We start from the raw sequence: 26,059 nt of genomic DNA, 5'->3' as shown, positions 1-26,059 counted from the left end.
GTTTCCATGTGTTGTTTATTTGATCTATACCTTCAGTGCTGAGTGTACATGTGATTTCCAGCTGATATATACCTGCAATGCTGGGTTTGTGTGTTCTGTTGGTTTATACCCGCAATGCTATGTTTCCATACATTATTTATGTATACCTGCAAATACAAATTTTTTTTTTATCTCATTCAGTTGCATGTGCTGTTTCCATGTGTTGTTTATTTGATCTATACCTGAACTACAGGGTGTAAGTAAAAGAGCAGTATGGTTTAGTGAATGAGGGGACAAAAGGACTCTGGGGATGATTACAGGGGAGAGGACCTCTCAATGTCACGGTGCAGGACTGACTCTCACGGTCTTCCTCTGATCTGCGTGGCAAATATTTTTTTTTTGGTATGGTAGCGGAGGCAGTGATTGCATGCAAGTGTTGAGTGGGGCCCAAGGAAATGCTTGGGTAGGGTCCAGTTTTTTGACTATAAAATATATTGGCAGCAGGTTCTAATATTTATATATATATTGGCAGCAGGGGCAAATATTTATATATGGTTTGGCAGAAGGGTCTAATATTTATTTATATATTGGCAGCAGGGTCTAATATTTATTTAAATATTGACAGCAGTGTTTAATATTTATATATATTGGCAGCAGCGTCTAATATTAATATATATTGGCTGCAGGGGCTAATATTAATATATATAGGAAGCAGGGACTAATACTAAATATATCGGCAGCAGGGTCTAATATTAATATATATCGGCAGCAGGGGCTAATATTAATATATATCGGCAGCAGGGGCTAATATATATTGGCAGCAGGGGCTAATATTAACATATATTGGCAGCAGGGGCTAATATTAATATTTATTAGCAGCAGGGTCTAGTATTTATATTCATATTGGCAGCAGGGTCTATTATTTATATGTATATCGGCAGCAGGGGCTAATATTAATATATATGGGCTGCAGGGACTAATAATATATATTGGCAGTAGGGGCTAATATTAATATATATTGGCAGCAGGGTCAAATATTAATATATATCGGCAGCAGGGTATAATTTTTATGTGTATCGGCAGCGGGGTATAATATAAGTATATATCCGCAGCAGGGGCTATCAATATATATCCGCAGCAGGGGTTAATATTAATATATATCGGTAGCAGGGTGTAATATTTCTATATATCGGCAGCAGGGTCTAATATTAATATATATTGTCAGCAGGGGCTAATATTAAAGAATGAAAAATAACTGCCAGTTTAGCTGTTATTTTGAAATCATATTTCAATCACGGTCTTTACTTCAAAGAGATAAGTGCATATTATGTAGTTAAAAATGCACGTCTAACGTGTGTATGTATATATACATATATATATATATATATATATATATATATATATATATATATATAGTGTATATGTACCGTTTTATAATTGGCCCCCTACTTTGTTCCCTGCCCCCCCATGTGCCCCCCCTAAATATGAAAGCTGGAGACGCCACTGCTGCCAGGGCTTACTGGGACAGTCCTTATACACGTGGTCTGGCTTGCCACATCTGTTGCACAACTTGGACTTATCACAGCCAGTACTGAAGTAGCCCCTTTCTCCACTGTTCCTGCATAGGGGCCTAGGCATCCCTGGGTAGAAACAGTATCCCCTATTGCTACCGATTGAGAAACTCTGGTGGATGCACTATTCCACCGACCCCTTCCTTGTGCTCTTTTAACCGCACAAGGAGCCTCCTCTTACCGTTCCATATCCCCATGTCATTCTGTACCTTCTGTGGGCTAGATACTGTATTACAATAGCGATAAACCAGGCTATGATAGCTTCATCAGACACGTATGGGTTATACATGTGAACAGTAAGAGGGTTTTCCTCACCGCCATACAGCAACGTGAAGCGGAGTCCATCCAATCAAGGGTAATCTTTCTCTGAGGCTCTTGTAGATGGTATGATATGCACCGATGTTCAGCAGTGTTACTACATATGTACTTTTCACTTGGTCTTACAGGCAGTAGATGTCTTTAAGATCCAGTCCAAGTGTTTTAATTAGCTCCTCCTCTACAACATACTTTTGTTCCTTTTTTCTTCCTTCTCGCTCACAGGAACTTCAATCTTAAATCGAATTTCTGAGTCTACCGTCCTTAACAGACGCAAAGTTGATGGTTGCAGGCATTTTTCCTTTCACCAGAGCAATAAAATTACTCAGGCTTAAGGTAGGCAGCCTGCTGCCTTAAACGACTGTTTTAATACAATCAGGGCCCAAACACACTGCAATGCAAAGCAAGGGATCTGTAGCTGCAAGCAAACTAACAGAGACCCAAGCCCAACAAATGCAAGGGCCCAGACTAAACGGCAGAGCAGGTATAAGAGGAAAGGGCTAAACAAGGTAACAAGGTTCAGCTGTCCCGAGTAATTGTATAGGCTCCTGAGAGGAAAGGGAGGCCACTAGTGGCTGCAGGTAGACAAGAGTTCAGATAATTATTTCATAGGCATTTTATATGGTTCCACATAAAAGGCTAGTCTTCAAATTAACATAAATAGGCTTAGGGGCAAATGTCTGTATGTGGACAGGACCTGACCAGAGGGGGCGCCCTAATGGACTTAATATTAACCAACAGACCTGACAGAGTAACTAATGTGCAGGTCGGGGGGCATCTAGGAAATAGTGATCACAATATAATACATTATAACTTGTCCTTCAATAAGGGAACTCTTAGAGGAGCCACAAGAACTATGAACTTTAGGAAGGCAAAGTTTGATCCACTAAGAGAAGCCCTTAACACTGTAAATGGGGAAAATGTCCTCAAAAACAAGAGTACAGACACTCAATGGGAGATTTTTAAGAATATCTTAAATTCTCACTGTGAAAGGTACATACCGTATGGGAATAAAAGAGTCAGGAACAAGAGAAAACCAATGTGGATAAATAAAAATGTAAAGGGGGCAATAAATGGCAAAAAAAAGGCATTTAAGCTACTAAAACAGGAAGGCAGTGAGGAAGCACTAAAAAAATAAAATATGTAAAAATCAGATAAAAGCAGCAAAAGTGGAGACAGAAAGACTCATTGCCAAAGAGAGTAAAACAAACCCCAAAATGTTCTTTAACTATATAAATAGTAAAAAGGTTAAAAATGAAAGTGTTGGCCCCTTAAAAAGTAATGAGGGAGAAGTTATAGACGGGGATCAGGAAAAAGCTAATCTATTAAATATATTCTTCTCTGCTGTATTCACAGAGGAAAATGAAATGCCAGGTAATATACAGCAGGATGAGATAAATGCCCCAGTACATGTCGCCTATCTAACCCAGGAAGAAGTGCAGTGCCGCCTAAAAAAAATCAAAATAGACAAATCACCAGGTCCAGATGGCATTCACCCCCGCGTTCTAAGGGAGTTAAGTAATGTAATAGACAGACCCCTATTTCTAATATTCAAGGACTCTATAGTGACAGGGTCTGTTCCCCAGGACTGGCGCATAGCAAATGTTGTGCCAATATTCAAAAAGGGGACAAAAAGTGACCCGGGGAATTATAGGCCTGTTAGTTTAACTTCTGTTGTGTGTAAACTGTTTGAGGGTTTCCTAAGAGAGGCTATTTTGGAGTATCTCAATGAAAAGAAATGAATGACTCCATATCAGCATGGGTTTACAAGGGATCGGTCCTGTCAAACTAACCTGATCAGCTTTTATGAGGAGGTGAGCTCAAGACTGGATCGGGGTGAATCGCTGGATGTCGTATATCTTGATTTTTCCAAAGCATTTGATACGGTGCCACATAAAAGGCTGGTACATAAAATGAGAATGCTTGGGCTGGGGGAGAATGTGTGTATGTGGGTATATATTTATTAATGACCTTGTAGAGGGATTGTATAGTAAAGTATCAATCTTTGCAGACGATACTAAGCTCTGTAACGTGGTTAACACAATAGAAGACAGTGCACGATTACAAATGGATCTGCATAGGCTGGAGGCTTGGGCTGGATGTGGCAGATGAGGTTCAATACAGATAAATGTAAGGTTATGCACATGGGGAAGAAAAATCCAGGCTGGGAATATGTATTAAATGGGAAAACACTGGGGACGACTGACATGGAAAAGGACTTAGGAGTTTTAGTTAACAGTAAATTTACCTGTAGCGACCAGTGTCAGGCAGCTGCTGCTAAAGCAAATAAAATCATGGGGTGCATAAAAAGGGGCATAGATGCCCACGACAAGGAAATATTTCTACCACTGTACAAGTCATTAGGCAGACCACACATGGAATACTGTGTACAGTACTGGGCACCAGTGTACAAGAAAGATATAATGGAGCTGGAGAGGGTTCAAAGACGGGCAACCAGAGTAATAAGGGGAATGGGAGGACTACAGTACCCAGAAAGATTATCAGAATTAGGGTTATTTAGTTTGGAAAAAAGACAGCTTAGGGGGGACTTAATAACTATGTATAAATATATAAGGGGGCAGTACAGAGATCACTCCCAGGACCTATTTATACCCAGGACTGTATCTATAACAAGGGGACATCCTCTACGGCTGGAGGAAAGAAGGTTTCTACACCAGCACAGACGGGGGGGTTCTTTACAGTAAGAGCGGTGAGATTATGGAACTCTCTGCCAGAGGAAGTGGTAATGGTAAAACTCAATAAACGAGTTCAAAAGGAGCCTGGATGTGTTTCTTGAAAGCAATAATATTACAAGTTATGGATATTAGGGACAGAACGTTGATCCAGGGATTTATTCTGATTGCCATATTTGGAGTCGGGAAGGAATTTTCCCCCTGGTATGGGGCAATTGGCATCTGCTTCATAAGGATTTTTTGCCTTCCTCTGGATCAACACAGTAGGGACACTATATGTATACAGGTTGAACTTGATGGACTTTGGTCATCCTCTGAGACTGGAAGAGCGCAGGTTTCATAGACGACAAAGGAAGAGATTCTTTACAGTGAGGATAATAAAGCCTTCAAAAGGGGTCTGGATATTTTTTTAGAAAGGCATGACATACAGGGCTATAAATAGAATAACATTAATAGTTTAGAGCGTCTTGATCCAAGGAGAAATCCGATTGCCTCTTGGGGTCAAGAAAGATTTTTTTCCCCCTGATGGCAGAATTCAAAGTAGCTTAATTAGGGGTCTTTTGCCTTCTTTTGAATCAAGAATAGGAAGGTTAGGTAGAAGGGTTGAACTTTATGGACCTTTTTTCAACCTTATTTACTATTTACCACTAGTCCAGGGGTGCACCCAGTAAAAGTTCAGACCTCAACCCGATTGTTGTTGAATAAATAATTACACATGTTGTTCATCTGAGGTTGTATTTACCTAATTTTTGGACCTGTTAAGGACCAGATGATTGTTATTATGTCCTGATATGTAAAACCATAGTATTCAAAGAATTCAATCTGTAAAAAATGCTGATAGGGAATAATCTTAATTTTTCTTCTTCTTTAGCTTCCATCAGAACTCGGTCTTACAAATAAAGACGTTTTTAGTTATATAAGAGTAACTGGCTCTTAAAAAAAACATCCTGCATTCTTGGATAAGTTACAAAAACTATTTACATATAAATCTAAACACACACCTTATTAGAGGGGCCGTTATGGTTAATGTGGTGTTTAGGGTTAATTTAGGGTCAGTTATGGTTAATGGGGTCTTTAGGGTAAATTTAGGGGCAGTTATGGTTAATGAGGTCTTTAGGGTTAATTTAGGGGCAGTTATGGTTAATGGCGTCTTTAGGGTTAATTTAGGGGCAGTTATGGTTAATGGCGTCTTTAGTGTTAATTTAATGCTGAAGACTGAGGGTTAATTGAATTAATTTAATAAAGTTAGCTTAAGGTGCAGTTAGAGTTAAAGGGGGTCAAACTAAGGGGAATCTAAATCCTGGGGGGAAGAGAAGATTATTAATGTATATATTTATAACATTATTGTGTCAGTGAGAGTCTCTGAAGGATTCGAATCTCTGAACGACTCTCGGAATCTATGAGTCATCGTTCCTCTGTGAATCAATGAGCTGTAACCTGATCCCAGAGTCAGTGTCTGAGTGCTGTGCAGATGACTCACTCTAGGATCAGGTTACAACTGCATGATTCACAGACTGAACTGTTACAAATGAATCGTTCAGTCTACTGAACCGATTCATTCGGATCACTGAAAAGAATCGGATCAAAAGAACGATTCGTTCATGATCCGTACATCACTAATATTAAAGGCGGCCCTGGATGAAGGTAGTGGCGCCAGTTCTCCCTTATTAATAAGTTATAAGTATGAAATAATGCATAAAAAATACAAAACGTTTTTAAAAATATGGTTAAAACAGTTATCATGGTTACTATACTTTAAGGATTAAGAAAGTTCAGAGGACAACAGAGCCCTGAACCAGGAGCTCTTAAACTGAAATCCGGGACATCTGATCACCACTTTTAAGGATTGCGTAAATAAAATATATTGTTAAAACATGAATAGGTCACAAGCCTACATTCTAAAACGTTCATTGATCATTTAAATGATGGTCAGTGTGAACGATGGAACAATAACCAATTCATGTTGTACGTTTCCATAACAACATACCTACATAGAAATAAAACCATTCGATTAAGTTTGAGCCTCGGCTGGTGCCATAGCTTTAACACTTGTTGTATTTGGTTTCATAGCAACCAAAAAAAAGCGAGGCGTACACTACGGAACACAGTAAAACGTGAAAGTGGCTCTGTCGGTATTAAGAGGTTCTGGACAAACGGTAAACTTTCAAGAGTAAGGTACGAATTTATTTTGCTTGCATTTTTCCGTATATAACCGACGTCTACTTTTAGCCTAATAAGTAATAAGGGAGTGGGACCAACGTGCTCCTTATACGGGTCATAAAGCAGGGGCGCGTGTGAAAAGCTTATATCCAAAGCGCTGTTTACCAGGATCTCAGTAAACACCAAGGCGAATATTAAAGACGTTTGATAAACCTTATTTGCCGAAGGTTCGCAAAGTGCCGTTTTGCCTATGAGCTTGCGGTGCAGTCCATTGGTAGTCAACCTGTAGACCCCCACCAGGTAAAGTCTTACAGCTCCCCAGAAACCAGACTTAAATTTGCTTCGGCACGGACCTGAGATAAAATAACAGCTTTACAGCTGCTTCTATTTGTAACCTGTTTTCTCATCTTCTCCCTTATGTACCCTTGATTTTTCTTACTTGTCTTTTCTGTCCTTGATCTTCTTCTTGTTTTGATGACCCACTTGAGCCATGTTGCTTTGTTTCCCTTCCTTACCACTTATTCATGTGTGGTACTGTCGGCATTCACCTCTCTAATCATTCTACCGGGTCAGCACATGTGCTGCTTTGATAATTGGACTGGTTGATAAAGCTGGCAGAGCTGTGATCACTGTCTGTACCTGGGGAATACAGTATTATCTTCAAATTTGTTGAATTCACTTAAATAGCTATTAAATAGTTTTACAGACTTCAATGACAGAATGTAAAAGTAAGACAAAAGTGAGAAAGACTGGAGAAAATTCAGCTCAGTGAATAGTCTAGTAAGCTACCCAGGGTATGCTACTATTGTTATTTTAATTTATTTTGTGCATCAATTTCCTTGTCAATCTTTGCCTAAGTTGGCACTAAAAAAAGTTGCTGTAAGGCTAGGTTTCCACTTGGGTTTTTGTCCGGCGTTTTTTTCTTGATGAAAAACGCCAGGAAAACTGCCAAGAAAACTGCCACTGCATTTACCTGCGTTTTGGCGTTTTTTCTGCAGTTTTTTCTGGCGTTTTAGCCTTTCTGTGGAAATTGCTTTTTTTGACCTTAGGCAGTTTTTCCAGCCTTTACAAGTTAGAAGTTTCACCCAGCTAAAAGGGATTAGGATAAATGGCAAGTATCTGCCCTCTCCTGCTGTCATTTACTTGGTAGACCCTTTTGTCTCTTTTCTGTGGTTTGTAAGGCATGCTTTATTCCGAATGTCTGCTCCTCTGGGAAGATTGGCCCCAAATGATAGTGCAAATTGTTTGCTGTTGCTTTTGGCACGCAGGATCCGGTCGCGTATGTTTGTTTGTAATGGCATGTTTGTTCCAAATGGTGTAAAATTCAATATGAACCAGTCCAGGACTTTGTTTTGTGTGAAACTGTTTGTTTTCAGCCTATTTCTCGTAGGACACACAGATACTGGGTCCATCCTCTGCATTGTAACTGTGGAAAAAACACCATAAAAAACGCCAAGGCAATAAACCCACATGGCTTTTTCATGGCGTTTTTTCTCTCCCATAGACTTCTATTGGAGAAAAAAAGCCAAGATTTCTTGCAAAAAATGCCAGAGTGTCAACATGCTGCAGTTTTGAAAAACTGCCACAGAGCCCAAAAAAGCAGAAAAACGCCAAAGAGGACTGAAAAAACGCCAAACAGAAAAACGCCAAGTGGAAATGGCATTTTGCGATTTCCTATTGAATTACAGCTAACATCTGGCTGCAGGCGTTTTTCACAAAAAAACGCCAGGTGGCGCTATTGGCGTTTTTATAGGCGTTTTTAGCATAAAAAACCCAAATGGAAACCTAGCTTAAGGCTAGGTTTCCACTTGGGTTTTTGTCCTGCGTTTTTTTCTTGATGAAAAACGCCAAGAAAACTGCCAAGAAAACTGCCACTGCATTTACCTGCGTTTTGGCGTTTTTTCTGGCGTTTTAGCCTTTCTGTGGAAATTGCTTTTTTTGACCTTAGGCAGTTTTTCCAGCCTTTACAAGTTAGAAGTTTCACCCAGCTAAAAGGGATTAGGATAAATGGCAAGTATCTGCCCTCTCCTGATGTCATTTACTTGGTAGACCCTTTTGTCTCTTTTCTGTGGTTTGTAAGGCATGCTTTATTCCGAATGTCTGCTCCTCTAAGAAGATTGGCCCCAAATGATGGTGCAAATTGTTTGCTGTTGCTTTTGGCACGCAGGATCCAGTTGATGCGTCGGGTATGTTTGTTTGTAATGGCATGTTTGTTCCAAATGGTGTAAAATTCAATATGAACCAGTCCAGGACTTTGTTTTGTGTGAAACTGTTTGTTTTCAGCCTATTTCTCGTAGGACACACAGATACTGGGTCCATCCTCTGCATTGTAACTGTGGAAAAAACGCCATAAAAAAAAACGCCCCATCGACTTCTATTGGAGAAAAACGCCATGATTTCCTTGCAAAAAACGCCAGAGTGTGAACATGCTGCGATTTTGAAAAACTGCCACAGAGCCCAAAAAAGCAGAAAAACGCCAAAGAAGATTGAAAAAACGCCAGACAGAAAAACGCCAAGTGGAAATGGCATTTTGCGATTTCCTATTGAAGAACAGCTAACATCTGGCTGCTGCGTTTTTCCACTAAAAATACGCCAGGTGGCGCTATTGGCGTTTTTATGGGCGTTTTTAGCAAAAAAAACAAACAAATGGAAACCTAGCCTTAAAGCGATGCACCATATGCATGTGTTTGGAATGTTTTGAGGATATAATGGGGCCAAAATTGGAACATACACATTTTGGTTTTCAAACTTGGAATGTTCTATTTTGTGTGTGTGTGTGTGTTTTTTTACACATGTAGTCCTATGTTGCATACTGCACAAAACCCCAATTTCTATTCAGCAATATGTTTTTTGGGAACTTTAAGACCCATAGTAATGGGAGCACAAAATATGACTCCTTGTTTCTGGACTTTGTCTATGTCTGTGTTGCGTTTCTGTTTAAAGTTTCCAGTTAGATTTCTCAAAGTCCATTTATTTTGGAAGTTCACATAATAGAGTAATAGAGCACTTAACTAGAGCACTAAATTAACAACATTTGTTGTTTTTGCAGAAGACTACCCCCAATTATATTTGGCTAATTTCCCTTTATGGAAATGCCACATACCGTATTGGCTCGAATATAGGCCGCACTTTTTTCCCCCACTTTAAGACTTTAAAGTGGGGGTGCGGCCTATATTCGGGGTCTAGTGCCCGACGCCCGGGACATGCAGTCCCGGGCGCCGGGCAGGCAGCGGGGTTAGGATACAGATCCCCCGCAACGGTGCAGGGGACCTGTATCCTACTCTCGGATGTCCTCAGACAGCCTCCCCTGCCAGCACTTTCCACGGGGGGGGGTGCCGGCACGGGAGGTTGTCTAAGCGCATCGTCTGGACGGTCACCGGCTGCAGCGATGCGGGTAAACAGCCTCCGGGTTGCTTACCCGCATCGCCACAGCCGGTGACCGTCCACACGATGCGTTTTACCTCTGCCCCCAAGACTTACCGGAGCAGACTCCTGGGTGTCTTGCGGGGCGCCGGCGGGGAACATCTACGCAATACGCGTATACAACTTCCGGTTGTATACGTGTATTGCGTAGATGCCCCCCGCCGGCCCCACAAGACACCCGGGAGTCTGCTCCGGTAAGTCGGGGGGGGAGGAGGAGGAGGACAGTGGTAGCATATCGGGGGGAGGAGGACAGTGGCAGCATATCTCGGGGGGGGCAGTGGCAGCATATCTCGGGGGGGGCAGTGGCAGCATATCTCGGGGGGGGGCAGTGGCAGCATATCTCGGGGGGAGGAGGACAGTGGCAGTATATCTCGGGGAGGGAGGACAGTGGCAGTATATCTCGGGGAGGGAGGACAGTGGTAGCATATCTCGGGGGGGGGGGAGACAGAGTGGCAGAATGTTTTTTTTTTTTTGGTGCTTTTTAAAGAAAAAAACTTTTTCTTTAAAAAAGCACCAAACTTTTAGGGTGCGGCCTATATACGGGGGCGGCCTATATCCGAGCCAATACGGTATGTGTAGGTTTGACAACAATTTGGGGAATTTACAAGCCCGATGGTACTAAATGAAAATCACTGGATACTGTGCCATAGGGTCATTCTCATGGTCTGTAGTCACTTTGTCTAATAAAATGGGGTATTTATAGAAAAAAAAATTGGAGGATTTTAACAAAGCAATTAATATTTTTTCCACAAACCTGGCTGTGAGGGGCAATCCACAATAGTAATTTGTGTCTTTCCATTTCTCCTTCCTATAGTATACTTTACTTCTAGGAGTTTTAAATGGGTAATATGCTGCACCAGTTCTAGTTATGGTGGTTTCGAAGATGTTATCAAATAAAATCTCTGAAACCACCTGAAGCTGACATTGCAAAAATGAGTATCTTCCATGATTTGCTATTTCTTTTTTTTACTTACTATACTCCTTTATGCAGATTAGTTTCCTTTGGGCCCCAGTTTTGCCATGGACACGGACTGGCAGACTGGTCTCATGATGAATGGTGGTAAGGAGACACACGTCACTTTTGTCCTGGAATTTAATTGCCAAAACCTCCTCTTGGTGCATTGTTGAGAATTCCCCCTTTTAGGCATTTATTTCCCAGCTGCTCTGTGAAACCTTTTTTTTCTGCTTGGCCCCACAAGCTGGTGTATGAACAGAAAAACAGAAATTTGAATAAAGAGACACTGGCTTAGTAATTATCTACAAATAGGTGCTCAGAAAAGAGGTAATAAGGTCTCAAACATTTTTTCTGATGGTTCCTATAAGTTCCAGCAACCAGGTAGGTAAATATTGCTGTCCCTGCCTTTGTAAACCTGGAAGGCATGAGTTTACCCTGTAGCACATTTACACAGCTTGTAAAACTGGAGGGTTTAGATTGGATATACTCTACTCAGGCCACATGATTCACTATTTGCTGCCTAGGCAGTAGAGCAGCTAGGTTGCTGATGCCTGCTACCTGGTTGTTAGGTTTACTGGTTTCATTTTGGGCCTTCAATGGTCCTTCTACAGTGAGAGTTAGCACTAATACGGTCCTAATTGATAAACCTGATCATAACTAGAAATAAATCATCCCTGGTAAAGTGCACCTCCCTAAATGTCGGCTGTCTTAATACACCTTAGAAACCCTCTACATTGTTTTAAACTATTGTAACCAGTGGGAGTAAGGTGGCCTTTATAAGAGATACAGACCTCAACAGAGATAGAAAGCTCAAATTTCCCCTTTTATATTTCTCTCTAGCTCCCCTGACTCTAAGACCAAGGGGTAGCGATCCTGATCAAAACAATCTCCTGGGTGGTCTCTGACTCAGAAGTAACCCCAGGGTTGACTGCTCTTCAGGGAAGTCACATATACCCTAACTGAAAATTCACTGAGTGAAACGTGCTTTTACATGACTCACAATATGGCTGCTACTACTCCCATTAAACTAAAAGGGTGGTCACGCAAAAACACAGCTTTGGACCCTAGATCCTTTAACCTAGTTCTTTAACTCTGTCAGACCTCTATAGACATATTGGTACTTCTTAAAAAAACCTCTGATTGCCCCCTCCCCCCTGCTTGCCAATCGCACACACTTGCTCATCACAGCGTGATCAATGTAGGGGAGTCTGGAGGGAAAAGATTAAGAAATAAGTTTCTCTGTCTTCCAGCAATTGGAGGGAACTATTAATATAGTTCTGAATGTTCTGCTTTTCTAACCCAAAAAACAAAATAGACCCCATTTGAATGCATCTATTGTATTTGACAGCCCAACCTTTTCTGGCAGTGAATTCCATACCTTTTATTGCCCTTACTGTAAAGAATCCCTTCTTTTGTTTTGCATGAAATGTTCACTCTTCCAGTGGAGGAGTGGAAGAGGATAACCTCTTTTTCTTTGTATTATTATTATTATTATTATTATTCTTTTATTTATATAGCGCCAACAGTTTACGCAGCGCTTAATACAATACATAAATTCAAGGGATATGACAAGACAAAATTGACAGACTAAGACAAACTGATACATTTGGTGGAGAGAGCCCTACTCGCAACCTTACAGTCTAGAGGGAAATGGGGTGACAAACATAAGGCATAGAGAAAGGGTGAGAGGTAGTGTGGTGGTTGTATCAATGACAAGGAAGTTCTAGCAGCTAAGATGGTATGCTTCTCTGAAGAAGTGGGTTTTTAGATGTTTCTTGAATGTCGGGAGGGAGGGTGAAAGCTGAAGGTTCCTTGGGTGTAGATTCCAGAGATATGGGGCAGCTCGAGTGAAATCTTGTAGACAGGAAAAGGTGATAATGATGAGGAAGAGCAGCTGTTAGAACAAATTGAGAAAGCTGCACATCTGGGTAACGCGTTAATTATTGGAGATTTTAATTACCCTGACATAAATTGGGATAGAGTGACTAGTAGTTCTGCAAGGGATCCAGGTTTTTGAACCTGTTAAATGACACCTTCATGTCACAACTGGTACAAACACCAACTAGAAAGGATACTTGTTTGGATCTGGTGATAACAAACAATGTTGATCTTGTGTCTAACATTCAAGTGGGGGGAGCACTTGGGTAATAGTGATCACAATATGGTCTCTTTTGAAATAAACTCAAAAAAGAAATTGCACATGGGGAATACTAAAACGTATAATTTTAAGAAGGCCAATTTCAATAAGATAAGGGCAGCTTTACAACTTATTGACTGGCAAAAACTCTTCAGGGATAAAAATACTGAGGAAAAATGGAGTATTTTCAAACAAATATTAGCAGGGTACACTTCTCAGTATGTACCACTAGGAAACAAATATAAAAGAAACAAATTGAAACCGATGTGGCTTAGTGGGGTCGTTAAGCAGGAAATTAAAAATAAGAAAATGGCTTTTACAGCATTTAAATCAGAGGCATCCTATATAAGATATAAGGAAGCCAATAAAGCATGCAAAAAAGTGATTAGATGGGCTAAACTAGAAAATGAGAGGGTGATTGCCAAAGAGAGCAAAACTAACCCCAAAAAATTCTTTAAGTACATAAATTCTAAAAAAACGAGGAATGAAAACGTAGGCTCATTAATAACAGAGAGGGGAGTGTTGGTTAAGGAGGACCAGGAAAAAGCAGAAACTTTAAATAACTATTTTTCCTCAGTATATGTTATGGAGGAACCTATGGCAATGGAGATACATAGGACCACTGAGAAAAAATTTCAGTCAAACTGTGAGTGGATGGCCCAGGACAAGGTGCTGCAGCAACTAAAGAAAATTAATGTTAACAAGGCTCCAGGGCCTGACGGTATTCACCCACGAGTACTTAAGGAGCTGTGTCAGGAAATAAGTGAACCTCTGTTTCTAATCTTTCGGGATTCTTTTCTTTCAGGAATTGTACCAGAGGATTGGAGGAAGGCAGATGTGGTTCCTATTTTCAAAAAGGGTTCCAACTCTGTGCCCGGAAATTATAGACCTGTGAGCTTAACTTCCGTTGCTGGGAAAGTATTTGAAGGGCTGTTTAGGGATAATATTCAAGAATTCCTTGGGAAGAATAGTATTATTAGCATAAATCAGCATGGTTTTATGAAACATAGGTCCTGTCAAACTAATTTAATTGCATTCTACAAAGAAGTAAGTAGAAGTGTAGATCAGGGTGTTGCAGTGGATGTAATCTACTTGGATTTTGCCAAGGCGTTTGACACGGTTCCACACAATAGGTTAGTATTCAAACTGAAAGAAATTGGCCTAGATGCAAATTCTTGTTCTTGGGTAGAACATTGGCTTAGAGGTAGAGAACAGAGAGTTGTTATAAATGGTAAATTTTCAAGCTGGTCAAAAGTGGTAAGTGGTGTCCCTCAGGGTTCTGTTCTGGGACCAATTTTATTCAACATATTTATAAATGACCTGGCAGGAGGCATTGAAAGTCATGTTTCTGTGTTTGCAGATGACACAAAACTAGGTAAAGTTATACAGGGCGAGCAGGATATTACTGTGCTGCAGAGGGATCTAGATAGCCTGGGGGACTGGGCACTCAAATGGCAGATGAAATTCAATGTAGATAAATGTAAAGTTATGCACTTCGGGGTAGCGAATGCACAAGCAACCTACACCCTAAACAGTAGTGAATTAGGGGTAATGACAAATGAGAAGGATTTGGGAATTGTTATAGACAACAAACTAGGCAACAATGTGCAGTGTCAGTCTGCGGTTGCTAAGGCCAGTAAGGTATTGTCGTGTATAAAAAGGGGCATCAAGTCGCGGAATAAAGATATAATTTTGCCTTTGTATAAATCAATGGTAAGGCCGCACCTTGAGTATGCTGTGCAATTTTGGGCACCTTTTCTAAAGAAGGATATCATAGCACTAGAAAGGGTGCAGAGGCGGGCTACAAAATTAATAAAAGGAATGGAGCACTATAGTTATGAAGAAAGGTTAACTAATTTAAATCTGTTTAGTTTAGAAAAACGTCGCCTCAGAGGGGATATGATAACGTTATATAAATATATTCGGGGCCAATACAAACCATTGTGTGGAAATCTGTTCATAAACAGGACTATGCATAGGACACGTGGTCATGCATTTAGACTGGAAGAAAGGAGATTTAGACTAAAGCAGAGGAAAGGGTTTTTTATAGTAAGGACAATAAGGATGTGGAATTCTCTGCCTGCAGAGGTAGTTTTATCAGAGTCTGTACAGACGTTTAAACTGCAACTGGATGGATACCTGGAAAAACATAATATTCGGGGATATAATCTTTAATTATGGGGAAACAGCTTATTGATCCAAGGAGAAATCTGACTGCCATTTGGGGGTCAAGAAGGAATTTTTTTCCCTGGTTAGTGCAAAATTGGAAAGAGCGAAGCCGGGGTTTTTTGCCTTCTTTTGGATCAAACAGCAACAAATTAACAGATATAGGAAAGGCTGAACTTGATGGACGCATGTCTTTTTTCAGCCTATGTAACTATGTAACTATAAGTGAGGAGGAGAGCCTTAGCCCATGGGAAGAACGTAGGGATCGAGTAGGAGAGTATTTGCTAATGAGGTCAGAAATGTATGGAGGAACAGTATTATGGATGGCCTTATATGTCAGTACCAGGATTTTAGATTTAATTCTAAAGGTAATTGGGAGCCAGTGGAGGGTTTTACAGATGGGGGAAGCAGAAGAGGAGCGACGTGCAAGGAAGATAAGCCTATCAGCGGCATTTAGTAAAGACTGTAGAGGAGAGAGTGTTTGTGGATTCTTGGGTGAGGAATGAGCGGATAGGTGAGATGTTTTTTAGGTGCAAGCGGCAGGATCTGGCGAGGGACTGAATGTGAGGGATGAAGAAGAGGTTTGAGTCAAGGATGACCCCAAGGCATTGGGCCTGGTTAGTAGGAGAGATAGTCGTGTTGTTAATGGTGATAGAGAATTCAGGGAGTGGAGATGGAGGGAGGGAAGATAATGAGTTCAGTTTTAGAAAGATTAAGTTTCAGGTAGCGTTGTGACATCCATGAAGAAATAGCAATTGGTAATCCGGGACATGAGAGATGGAGAGAGGTCAGGAGAAGACAGGTAGATTTGAGTATCATCTGCATATAGATGATACTGGAGACCAAATGAGTTGATTAGTTTGCCAAGAGATGAAGTATAAAGAGAGAACAGCAGAGGGCCAAGGAGTGAACCTTGGGGGACACCAACCGAAAGTGGAAGGGGCGATGATGTCTTGCCAGAGAAGTTGACAGAGACGGAACGGTTAGACAGATATGAGAAGATACAGGAGAGAGCTGTATCTCGAATGCCTATAAAAGCAAGTGAGTCTAGAAGAAGGTGGTGATCAACAGTATCAAAAGCAGCAGAGAGATCCAGTAGTATTAGAATATAGAAGTGACCTTTTGCTTTGGCAGAGAGCAAGTCATTGGAGACTTTTGTTAGAGCTGTTTCAGTAAAGTGAAGGGATTTGAAACCAGACTGTAGAGGGTCAAAGAGGGAATTAGAGGAGAGGAAGTTAGTAAGGCGATTGTGCACAATCCGTTCAAGCAGCTTAGAGGTAAAAGGAAGCAGAGAGATAGGGCGGTAGTTAGTCAAACAGACGGGATCTGAGGAAGGATTCTAATGGGTGTGATTAGCGCATGCTTGAAGGCAGATGGTACAGTTCCAGATGATAGAGAGAGATTAAATAGATGGGTAAGTGATGGACCAAGGGATGGACATAGAGACTTTGTGACGTGTGATGGGATGGGGTCAAGGGGACAGGTTGTTGGGTGAGAAGAAGAAAGAAGAGTGTAGGGCTGAAACAACTAATCGATAATGAAAATCGTTGTCAATGATTTTCATTATCGATTAGTCTAATCGATTTTTATCGATTATAAAAAGAGGTTTTTTTCAGAGCAAATGCTCTGAAAAACTCCTCTCCTTATATAATCCGACCTCAAACAGAGATCGGATTATAACACTAGAATTCAGATCCCCCGCAACGCTGCAGGGGACCTGGATTCCCCTCGCTGTCGGCCGGTCTCTCACTTCCGTCTCTCTCCCCCCTCCCATACACCCCTCTGACTCCTCCCTCTCCCATACATCGCTCTGCCTTTCTACCCGGCTCCGTTGCTGGCAGGCACTTTCACTGCAGCTTCATAGAAGCCTCAGCGTAAGTGAAGGGCAGTAACGGAGGCTGTCTGTGGGGGTCTGCATCGCACAGACAGCCTCCGTTACTGCCCTTCACTTATGCTGAGGCTTCTATGAAGCTGCAGTGAAAGTGCCTGTCAGCAACGGAGCCGGGTAGAAAGGCAGAGCACTGTATGGGAGGGGGGGAGGAGTCAGAGGGGTGTATGGGAGCCAACCAATGATGGTTCCCCAGACAGCCTCAATATTTGTCTTCTGTCATGGGAACCTGTTTTCCAGTCTCAAAGACCTTAGGTTCATAGAGAACCATCAAAGATCAATAAGTATTTAATCACTTTGTATGAAATTCAAAATAGAGACATCTGCCTTTAGGCAAAGACTATATTGCCATTTTACGTTGTTACGATCTTTTACGTTCTTGTTGCAATTGTCACTATACATTTTCATCCCCAATGCAACCTTGTGTGTGTAAGCCTTTCATAGGTTTCATCACTGTATTAAACCCTCCATTTTCTTTAAAAAAAAACAAAACATTTTCTTGTGATTATTTGAGCTACATGGATTTAAACCCTAGACAAAGGTGTGTCGGCACCTGGAAACCCCTAATTTCCCCCAAACAGATAACCATTTCTGACACTCTCCATGACAGAGAGGACCATCTGCATTCATTGAGTGACCTAGAGCATAGGCTTTGAATTTTAAATGCAAGATGATATGTCATGCTATACCATAAAATTATTGAATTTTCTACTGGTAGCTTTCTCTGGGAGCTGGGACTTCATAGCTACTGGAGAAGGGAATCATCTTGTTTTGAGGCCTTGGTTGAGGTAATTAGAGTGGACTGACATCTCTTGAGACACCTTGTATATCATGCTGATATAGCCTTTGTGATTGAGGTTTTGCACACTTCCACCCCTTATGTTTTCTTTGTTAGAGCTCTGATTTCAATGTTGGATAAATTGGCAAGGGAAATAAATTCTACATGCCAGCATATGGTTCCTTCACAATAAAGTTATGTTTTGTCTTGGTTTAGCGGAACTTATTTTTTTAAAACTTAAGACAATAGTTATCACAAACATGATGTAACTGGAAGTACATTCAACATGTTTTTCAAATTTTTAAGGATACAGTTTGTCTCAGGCCTCTTCAGACTGTCAATCTCACATGAGGAAAACAGATTATTCATCCTACAGGCATATATTTAGCCAATAATCCATTATCTTTTAGTCTCTTTTCCTCCAAAAAGGATTTTTTCTTTAAATACATGTTGGTTGTATTACAAAAGGAAAGTCTTATATTGTCTTACCCTACCTGATTGTAGAGTCTTTCTAATATCAGTGCTGCTAAGAGATGAGCAAAGAATAGTTGTCTTAATGATCACGCGCTACACAGTTCGGTATAGCATAATGTATAAGAAAATTGGTGCCTGTCATTCAAAACATCTTACCAACTTAATTATGTATGGACAGCTCGTCAACGGTAACCAAGCTCACAGCATGATTTATGCAGATCTTGTAGATGTGATTTGAGCTGAATGTCGTTTTAGACAAAATGTCAAGAACACGTGCCCAGGAAGTGCACAACTGTATGCTTCACGTTGCAGTTAAAATAAGTATTGGAGAAGGAAAATTAAAGTATTATACCAGTACTGCAAAGAAAAAAAACATGAATGCTAAAACCCATGTGTATGTATTTGAGAAAAACATAGAAATTACTTTTCTGCATTTTCAGCAAAAAGGAAGATGAATGTGGGAAAACAACAAAAACTGGAAAATTCCATGTCAGGTCCCAAGATTTACATTGAGAGAACTCTAGCTCTTATTAAACCTGATGCCTTTCATAAAGAAGAGGAAATTGAAGACCTAATTCTCAGATCTGGATTCTACATTGTTCAGGTAATACTGGAACTTAATCCTTTATAGTTTAACTATTTTGCTGAGAGATACAATATTTTTTCACACAATTTAGTGTAGTAATTACTTATTACTGCTAAATATCCAACAAACTTTGTGTGTTTTGAAGCATACATTTTAGTGTGCTTACTTATATTACAACGAAATAGAATGTTTACTTACTTGCTATGATGACAATTTTGCATATTTACTCATGTTGGGAAAATAGACACAGTGGATTCTACATCTTGTTGTCTAATGTGTTGAGAATGTCGTTCTCTATGGTAATAACTTCCCACATTGTCATTGTCATCAAAGTAAATTCTATATTCGTAGCCTGTGGTGTATTCTGACCCAGTATAGTGGACTGGTTAAAATGTAGATCACCAGTCCATTTACACAATATGGGGGACTGGGCTAACATGACACAGGTCTCCATAGGACACTTTGACCTGGTGTCGCATAACCTTGGGTGGAGCGCCAGAACATTACATAGTTACAAAGACATGCGCCCATAAAGTTTAGCCTTTTCCACATCTGTTAATTGCTGTTTCTGTTGATCCAAAAGACGGCAAAAAAATCTTTCCAAGTTTGCAATAAACTAGGAAAAAAAATTCCTTCTTGACCCCAGAATGGCAGTCAGATCTCTCCTTGGATAAAGAAGCTATTTCCCCATAATTATATCCCTGAATATTATATTTTTGAAAATATCCATCCAGTTGCTGTTTAAAAGTCTGAACAGACTCTGATAAAACTACCTCTGCAGACAGAGAACTCCACATCCTTATTGTTCTGTAAAAAAAAAAAAACAATACCACATGCACACCACATATCGAGAATTATAACTTTTCATCAGTACCCTTAAGCAGTATTTGTAAGCCTTGTAAACCATATGTAATTACACTGTATTGTGAATTTTGTTATTTTACATAGGGCAGCACATAACAGAAGATTGATTTTAGTATAAAGGCAGCATAGTAAGGGTATTTTTTTACTAGAATGTGTTAATATCAGTATTACCCAGAGGTGGATGCCCATGTCTTAGAACAAAAATATAACAATGTATTTGAAAGTACTTTTTTGGATGGCAACAACTAATTATTTTGTTATTAATGTTGCATTTTGAAATGATTAGTGGTTTTAATTTACAATCCATAGAATAACGGTTTGTTTTTTCTAACAGAAAAGAAAAATTAATTTAATCCCCGAACAGTGCAGTGATTTTTACTCAGACCAATATGGAAAAATGTTTTTCCCTACTTTGACTGCTTACATGAGTTCTGGGCCGGTTGTTGCCTTCATGTTATCAAGGCATAATGCAATTTCATACTGGAAAGAGCTAATTGGACCATCAAACAGTTTGAAAGCTAAAGAAACCCATCCTTACAGGTATGAGATAAATGGACAAACTAATTTTGATAAAACTAATTGCAGTTTAAAAACATTAGTCCATAAAGTTCAACAATCACATGTCGATCCTCTCGTTCATTTATATGAATTTAAAAAAGAATGTTGATGCACATATTTTATTTAAAATGGAAAAATATGACTTTTTAAAAAAAAAAAATTAAAGCTTTCATTTGATATTACAGCAACCTATTAACAATTATACCGATCAGCCATAACATTATGACCACTGACAGGTGAAGTGAATAACACTGATAATCTTGTTATGATGGCACCTGTCAGTAGGTGGGATAAATTTAGGCAGCAAGTGAACATTTTGCCCTTAAAGCTGATGTGTTAGAAGCAGGAAAAATTGGCAAGCGTTAGGATCTGAGTGACCTTGACAAGGGCCAAGTTGTGATGGGTAGCCGACTGAGTCAGAACATCTCCAAAACTGCAGCTCTTGTAGAGTGTTCCCGGTCAGCACGTGGGGGACGAAGGCTGGCCCATGTGGTCAAAATCTAACAGACAAGCTACTATAGCTCAAATTGCTCAGAACGTTATTGCTGGTTCTGCTAGAAAGGGGTCTGACAAACACAGTGTATCTCGGTTTGTTGCATAGGGGGCTGCCTAGCCGCAGACCAGTCAGGGTGCCTATGCTTACCCCTGTCCACTGCCAAAAGTGCCTACAATGGGCATGTGAGCATAAAAACTGGACCACCGAGCAATAGAAGGAGGTGGCCTGGTCTGATAAATCGCATTTTCTTTTACATCATATCGATGGCCGGGTGTTTGTGCATCGCTTACCTGGAGAACACATGGCACCAGGATGCACTATGGGAAATAGGCAAGCCAGTGGAGGCAGTGTGATGCTTTGGGCAATGTTCTGCTGGGGAACCTTGAGTACTGCCATTCATGTGGGTGTTAGTTTGACATGTACCAACTACCTAAGCATTGTTGCAGACCATGTACATTCTTTCATGGACACTGTATCCCCTGATGACATTGGCCTCCTTAAGCAGGATAATGCACCCTGCCAGGAGGCAAAAAATTGTTCAGGAATGGTTTGAGGAACACAACAACAAGCTCAAGTGATCCACATTTCCCAGATCTCAATCTAACCAAGCATCTGTGGGATGTGCTGGACAAACAAGCCATGGAGGCACCACCTCGCAATTTACAGGGCTTAAAGTATCCGCCGCTAACATCTTGGTGCCAGATACCACAGCACACCTTCAGAGGTCTAGTGGAGTCCATGGCTCTATGAGTCAGGGCTGTTTTGGCAGCAAAAGGTGGACCTACACAATATTAGGCAGGTGGTCATAATGTTATGGCTAAGCGGCGTATATTCATTATATTAAGTGTACAAAGTACAAACTACAGATAGTTTTGATAAATTAATTTTGTTGTACTAGAAAATTAAAGGGGTTACTTAAACTTTATTATTCTTACACTACCTTTATTTTTTTGCATACCATCTCTGGACTTTTTTGGGTTGAACAGCTTTAGGCATGAGTAGCAAGAAAAGAGAGGTGGTTATGCCACTTAACATATGTCAGACTTCATGTATAGTGCTGTGTACAGTTCTGGAGACCCTATCTCCAGAAGGATATTGACATATTTGAGTTCAGAGGAGGGCTACTAAAGCGGTAAATATTAGGCATGATAAAAATAAGGAAAGACTAAAATATATCTGCTTGGGTGTATACAGTATATACACTCACTGGCCACTATTGGATTGAGATCTGGTGACCGTGGAGACCATTGGAATACAGTGAACTCATTGTCATGTTCAAGAAACCAGTTTGAGATGATGTGAGCTTTATGACATGGTGCATTATCCTGCTGAAAGTAGCCATCAGATGATGGCTACACTGTAGCCATCAAGGGATGGACATGGTCAGCAACAATACTTGGGTAGGCTGTCGTGCTCAAGGGGCCCAAAGTGTGCCAAGAAAATGTCCTCCATACTTTTACACCACCACCAGCCTGGACAAGGCAAAGTAAATCCATACTTGGCTGTTTACGCCAAAGTCTGACCCCGCCATCTGAATGTCACAGCAGGAATCATCTCATCAGACCAGGCAACGTTCTTCCAGTCTTCCAATTTTGGTGAGCATGTGCGAATTGTACCCTCAATTTTTAGCTGACAGGAGTGGCACCCGGTTTGGTCTTCTGCTGCTGTAGCCCATCTGCTTCAAGGTTCGACGTGTTGTGCGTCCAGAGATGCTATTCTGCATACTTTGGTTGTAACAAGTCCTTTGACCTCTGACATCAACAAGGCATTTTCGTCCACACAACTGCTGCTCACTGGATGTTTTCTCTTTTTCGGACCGTTCTCTGTAAACCCTAGAGATGGTTGTGCGTGAAAATCCCAGTAGATCAGCAGTTTCTGATATACTCGGACCAACCAGTCTAGCACCAACAACCGTGCCACGTTCAAAGTGACATAAATCTCCTCCTTTCTACCCCATTCTGATGCTCGGTTTGAACTTCAGCAAGTTGTCTTGACCACATCTACATGCCTAAATGCATTGAGTTGCTGCAATATGATTGGCTGATTAGTTATTTGTGTTAACAAGCAATTGAACCGGTGTACCTAATAAAGTGACCAGTGAGTGTAAAACTTGGAGGATATAAAAAAAAAGCTATAAAAAAAAAACCCCCCAAAAAACATGCCTACAAAGGTCCAATATGGTTTCTAATCATATTGAATTGCTCTCTTTAGAAAACTCCTTTGTTTCTCACCAAAATATTTAAAACATTTTAAAAGAAATGCTTTTAGTGTTTAAGGGATACCTTTTAGCATGTGGTACATAACTGAACATAACTTTGTTCTATAGCAAACTTTATATTAAATGATATTAAAAGATGGTTACAAAAGGATATAATTTATTTGGCTAAACTAAAATAGGTGGAAATTGCAGTACTTTCAGAAGACATGGCCCCTGATGCCAATCTCGGTGTTGCTGAATGCCTTGACATCGAGGCATTGTAGTAACACTGTTTAAGCAAAGAAAGTGATCATAGATCACTTTCTAAGCTTGTTTAACCCCTTCGTGACAAAGGCTTATTTTGCTTTTTGTACTCTTTGGGACAATGGCCATTTTAACATTTCTGCACTGCTCGTGTTTAGCTGTAATTTTCTTCTTTCCTGTTTACTGAACCCACACAAGTTATATATTGTTTTTTTCAGGACAAGAAGGGCTTTCTTTAGATGACATTGTTTTGATTGTATCATATTAAAAAAAGTATAAAATATGGTGAAAAATTTAGAAAAAAATGACTTTTTCTAACTTTTAGTTGAAAAATCTTTTACTCATCTATAAAAGGTAATGAAAAAAACTGCTAAATAGATTCTACTATTTGTCCTGAGTTTAGAAATACCCAATGTTTTTATGTTTTTTTGCTTTTTTCTACACGTTATGGGGCAATAAGTACAGCTAGCATTTTGCAATTTCAAAGCCATTTTTTCCAAATCTGGTAATTCTTCCCCCCATGTGCCATTTCGGGTATCTTTGAAGCCGGCCAATGCAATTTACCCCATCAAATCATATATTTTTGAAAACTAGACACCCCAGGGTATTTCAAATTCTAGTATTTTAACTCTTTCCATGCACCATATCTACCACCAGTCTTTGTCAAACTTTGTGGTAGTCATTTTTTTGCATTTGTTTTTTCACACACATTTTACTTCAGGTATGAGTAAACAGGTTCTGGTATATGTCACTATCATAAAACACCCCAATATGTGTTCAGCAACATCTCCTGATTCATACCTCACATGAATGATTTTGCCTGGCTGTTTGGGGGGGGGGCACATTTGGGGTATGCGCATTTTTCAATGTTGAACTTTGGCATTTGGGGATCCACTGTCCATGCCCAATTTGATACAACTTTGAGCCGGGCCATTTCAGTGTGCCCAATAAAACCATATATTTTTGAAAACTAGACACCCAAGGGTATTTTAAATGCTGGTATTTTAACTCTTTGCATGCACACATTTTACCACCAGCATTTTTTCAAAGTTGCAGTAGTATTTTTTTGTGTGTATTTTTCCCCCACACACCTACTTTATGTATGAATTTACAGCTCCTGGTATATGCCGCTGTCACACGACACCCCAATATGTGTTCAACAACATCTCCCGAGTACAGTGATACTGTGGTTTGTCATTTTTGGGGGGAACTAAAAGGCCAAATTAGATGTGTGGCCATCCTTCCCCCCGTGTTAATTGGGACATTGTTGAACCCGGCCAATTCAATTTACCCCATCAGATCATACATTTTTTAAAAGTAGACACCCCATGGGCATTTAATATGACAGTATTTTAACTCTTTCCATGTGAGAATTGATTTTAACTCTTTCCATGCGAGCTAATGTGCTAATTTTAGGACTTGCTCACAAAAATATATTTTTTATATATATATTTTAATTTTTTTGCCTTTTTTTTAAAAAAAAATTAACATTTTTTTTTAACTTGAAGGTTCCCCTGATAGTGACATCAGTGGGAAATAATTTTTACATTTTACAGTTTTTTTTACAATTTTTTTTTCTAATTATTATTATCTAATCACACTGTGATTAGAAAGCTGGGCTCCATTGACTTGCATGGTTGAATGCAGTACCTGCATTCAACCTGCAAGTAGAGCCAGAGTTCTCTAGAGGGTCTGGAGACCATCTAGCGAACTTTTTCTTCTTTATTTTTTTTTTTTCCGGGCCGCCGCCATCTTGTGGATGGTGAAGATTACTTGCAGCTGCGGTCACAGCCCGTCCTGGGGTAAGTGTTTGGTGTCGCTGAATGCCTCCTGATCGAGGCATTCCAGCGACGCCATTTAAGTTTAGGAGGTGATCGTTGATCGCCTCCTAAACGCTTTTAAAACGGGCGTCCGCCGCCATACAATGTATGGCGGATGTTGACGCCCTGGGGAGGCATTACAGCAACACCATTTGGGTGCAGAAAGCGAATGTAGATTGCTTTCTGCACCCGTTTAAAGTCATGACGGTCCTGGCACGTCAATTGTCGTTAACCGTTTGTTTTCCGGTGACGTGCCCGGACCGTCAATTGTCATCAAGGGGTTAATGAAATGATGTGCCATGTGTGTATGTATGTTATATATATATATATATGACCTCCCCAGTCACCAGATCTCAATCCAATAGAGCACCTTTGGAATGTGGTGGAAGGGGAGATTCGGATTATGGATGTGCAGCCGACAAATCTGCAGTAACTTCATAGAAAGTACCTTAGTGAATCCTGTGGATATCTATTTAGTGAGCCCTTTCTCTCTCTTAGTGCAGTATTGTTCTGTCTAGGATTGTATAGTCTTTAGTGGAGTGACATTTCACACGAATAGTGAAAATGTTATATGATTTAATCATGTTATATGTTTTTTTCCCCCCCATATGTTCTAGCTTGAGGGCTCTTTATGGGACAGATGACCTCAGGAATGCTGTCCATGGCAGCAACTGCTTTATATCTGCAGAGAGAGAAATTAGATTTATGTTTCCTGAAGGTAACTTAATTTTATAT

At 40.2% G+C, this 26,059-nt stretch overlaps 1 protein-coding gene across 3 annotated transcripts in view; it reads left to right on the top strand.

Moving 5' to 3' along the window:
• Positions 1–6,635: 6,635 nt before the first annotated feature.
• Positions 6,636–26,059, top strand: part of NME5 (NME/NM23 family member 5) — a 31,669-nt gene continuing 12,245 nt past the window's right edge. The window contains exons 1-5 of one of the 3 annotated variants that reach the window (XM_053465401.1): positions 6,636–6,733; positions 18,006–18,075; positions 18,980–19,143; positions 20,324–20,529; positions 25,942–26,042. In XM_053465401.1, the coding sequence (XP_053321376.1) occupies positions 18,991–19,143; positions 20,324–20,529; positions 25,942–26,042 (460 nt within the window). In that variant the 5' untranslated portion in view covers positions 6,636–6,733; positions 18,006–18,075; positions 18,980–18,990. Of the gene's footprint in view, positions 6,734–11,182; positions 11,202–18,005; positions 18,076–18,979; positions 19,144–20,323; positions 20,530–25,941; positions 26,043–26,059 lie in introns of those variants that run through there. The other 2 variants (XM_053465402.1, XM_053465399.1) reach the window with 2 other exon arrangements.

This window comes from Spea bombifrons, chromosome 4, assembly GCF_027358695.1.
Source record: "Spea bombifrons isolate aSpeBom1 chromosome 4, aSpeBom1.2.pri, whole genome shotgun sequence".
NCBI lineage: Eukaryota > Metazoa > Chordata > Amphibia > Anura > Pelobatidae > Spea > Spea bombifrons.
Note: the sequence above shows the minus strand (reverse complement) of the source record. Positions and strands in the feature narration are given on the sequence as shown.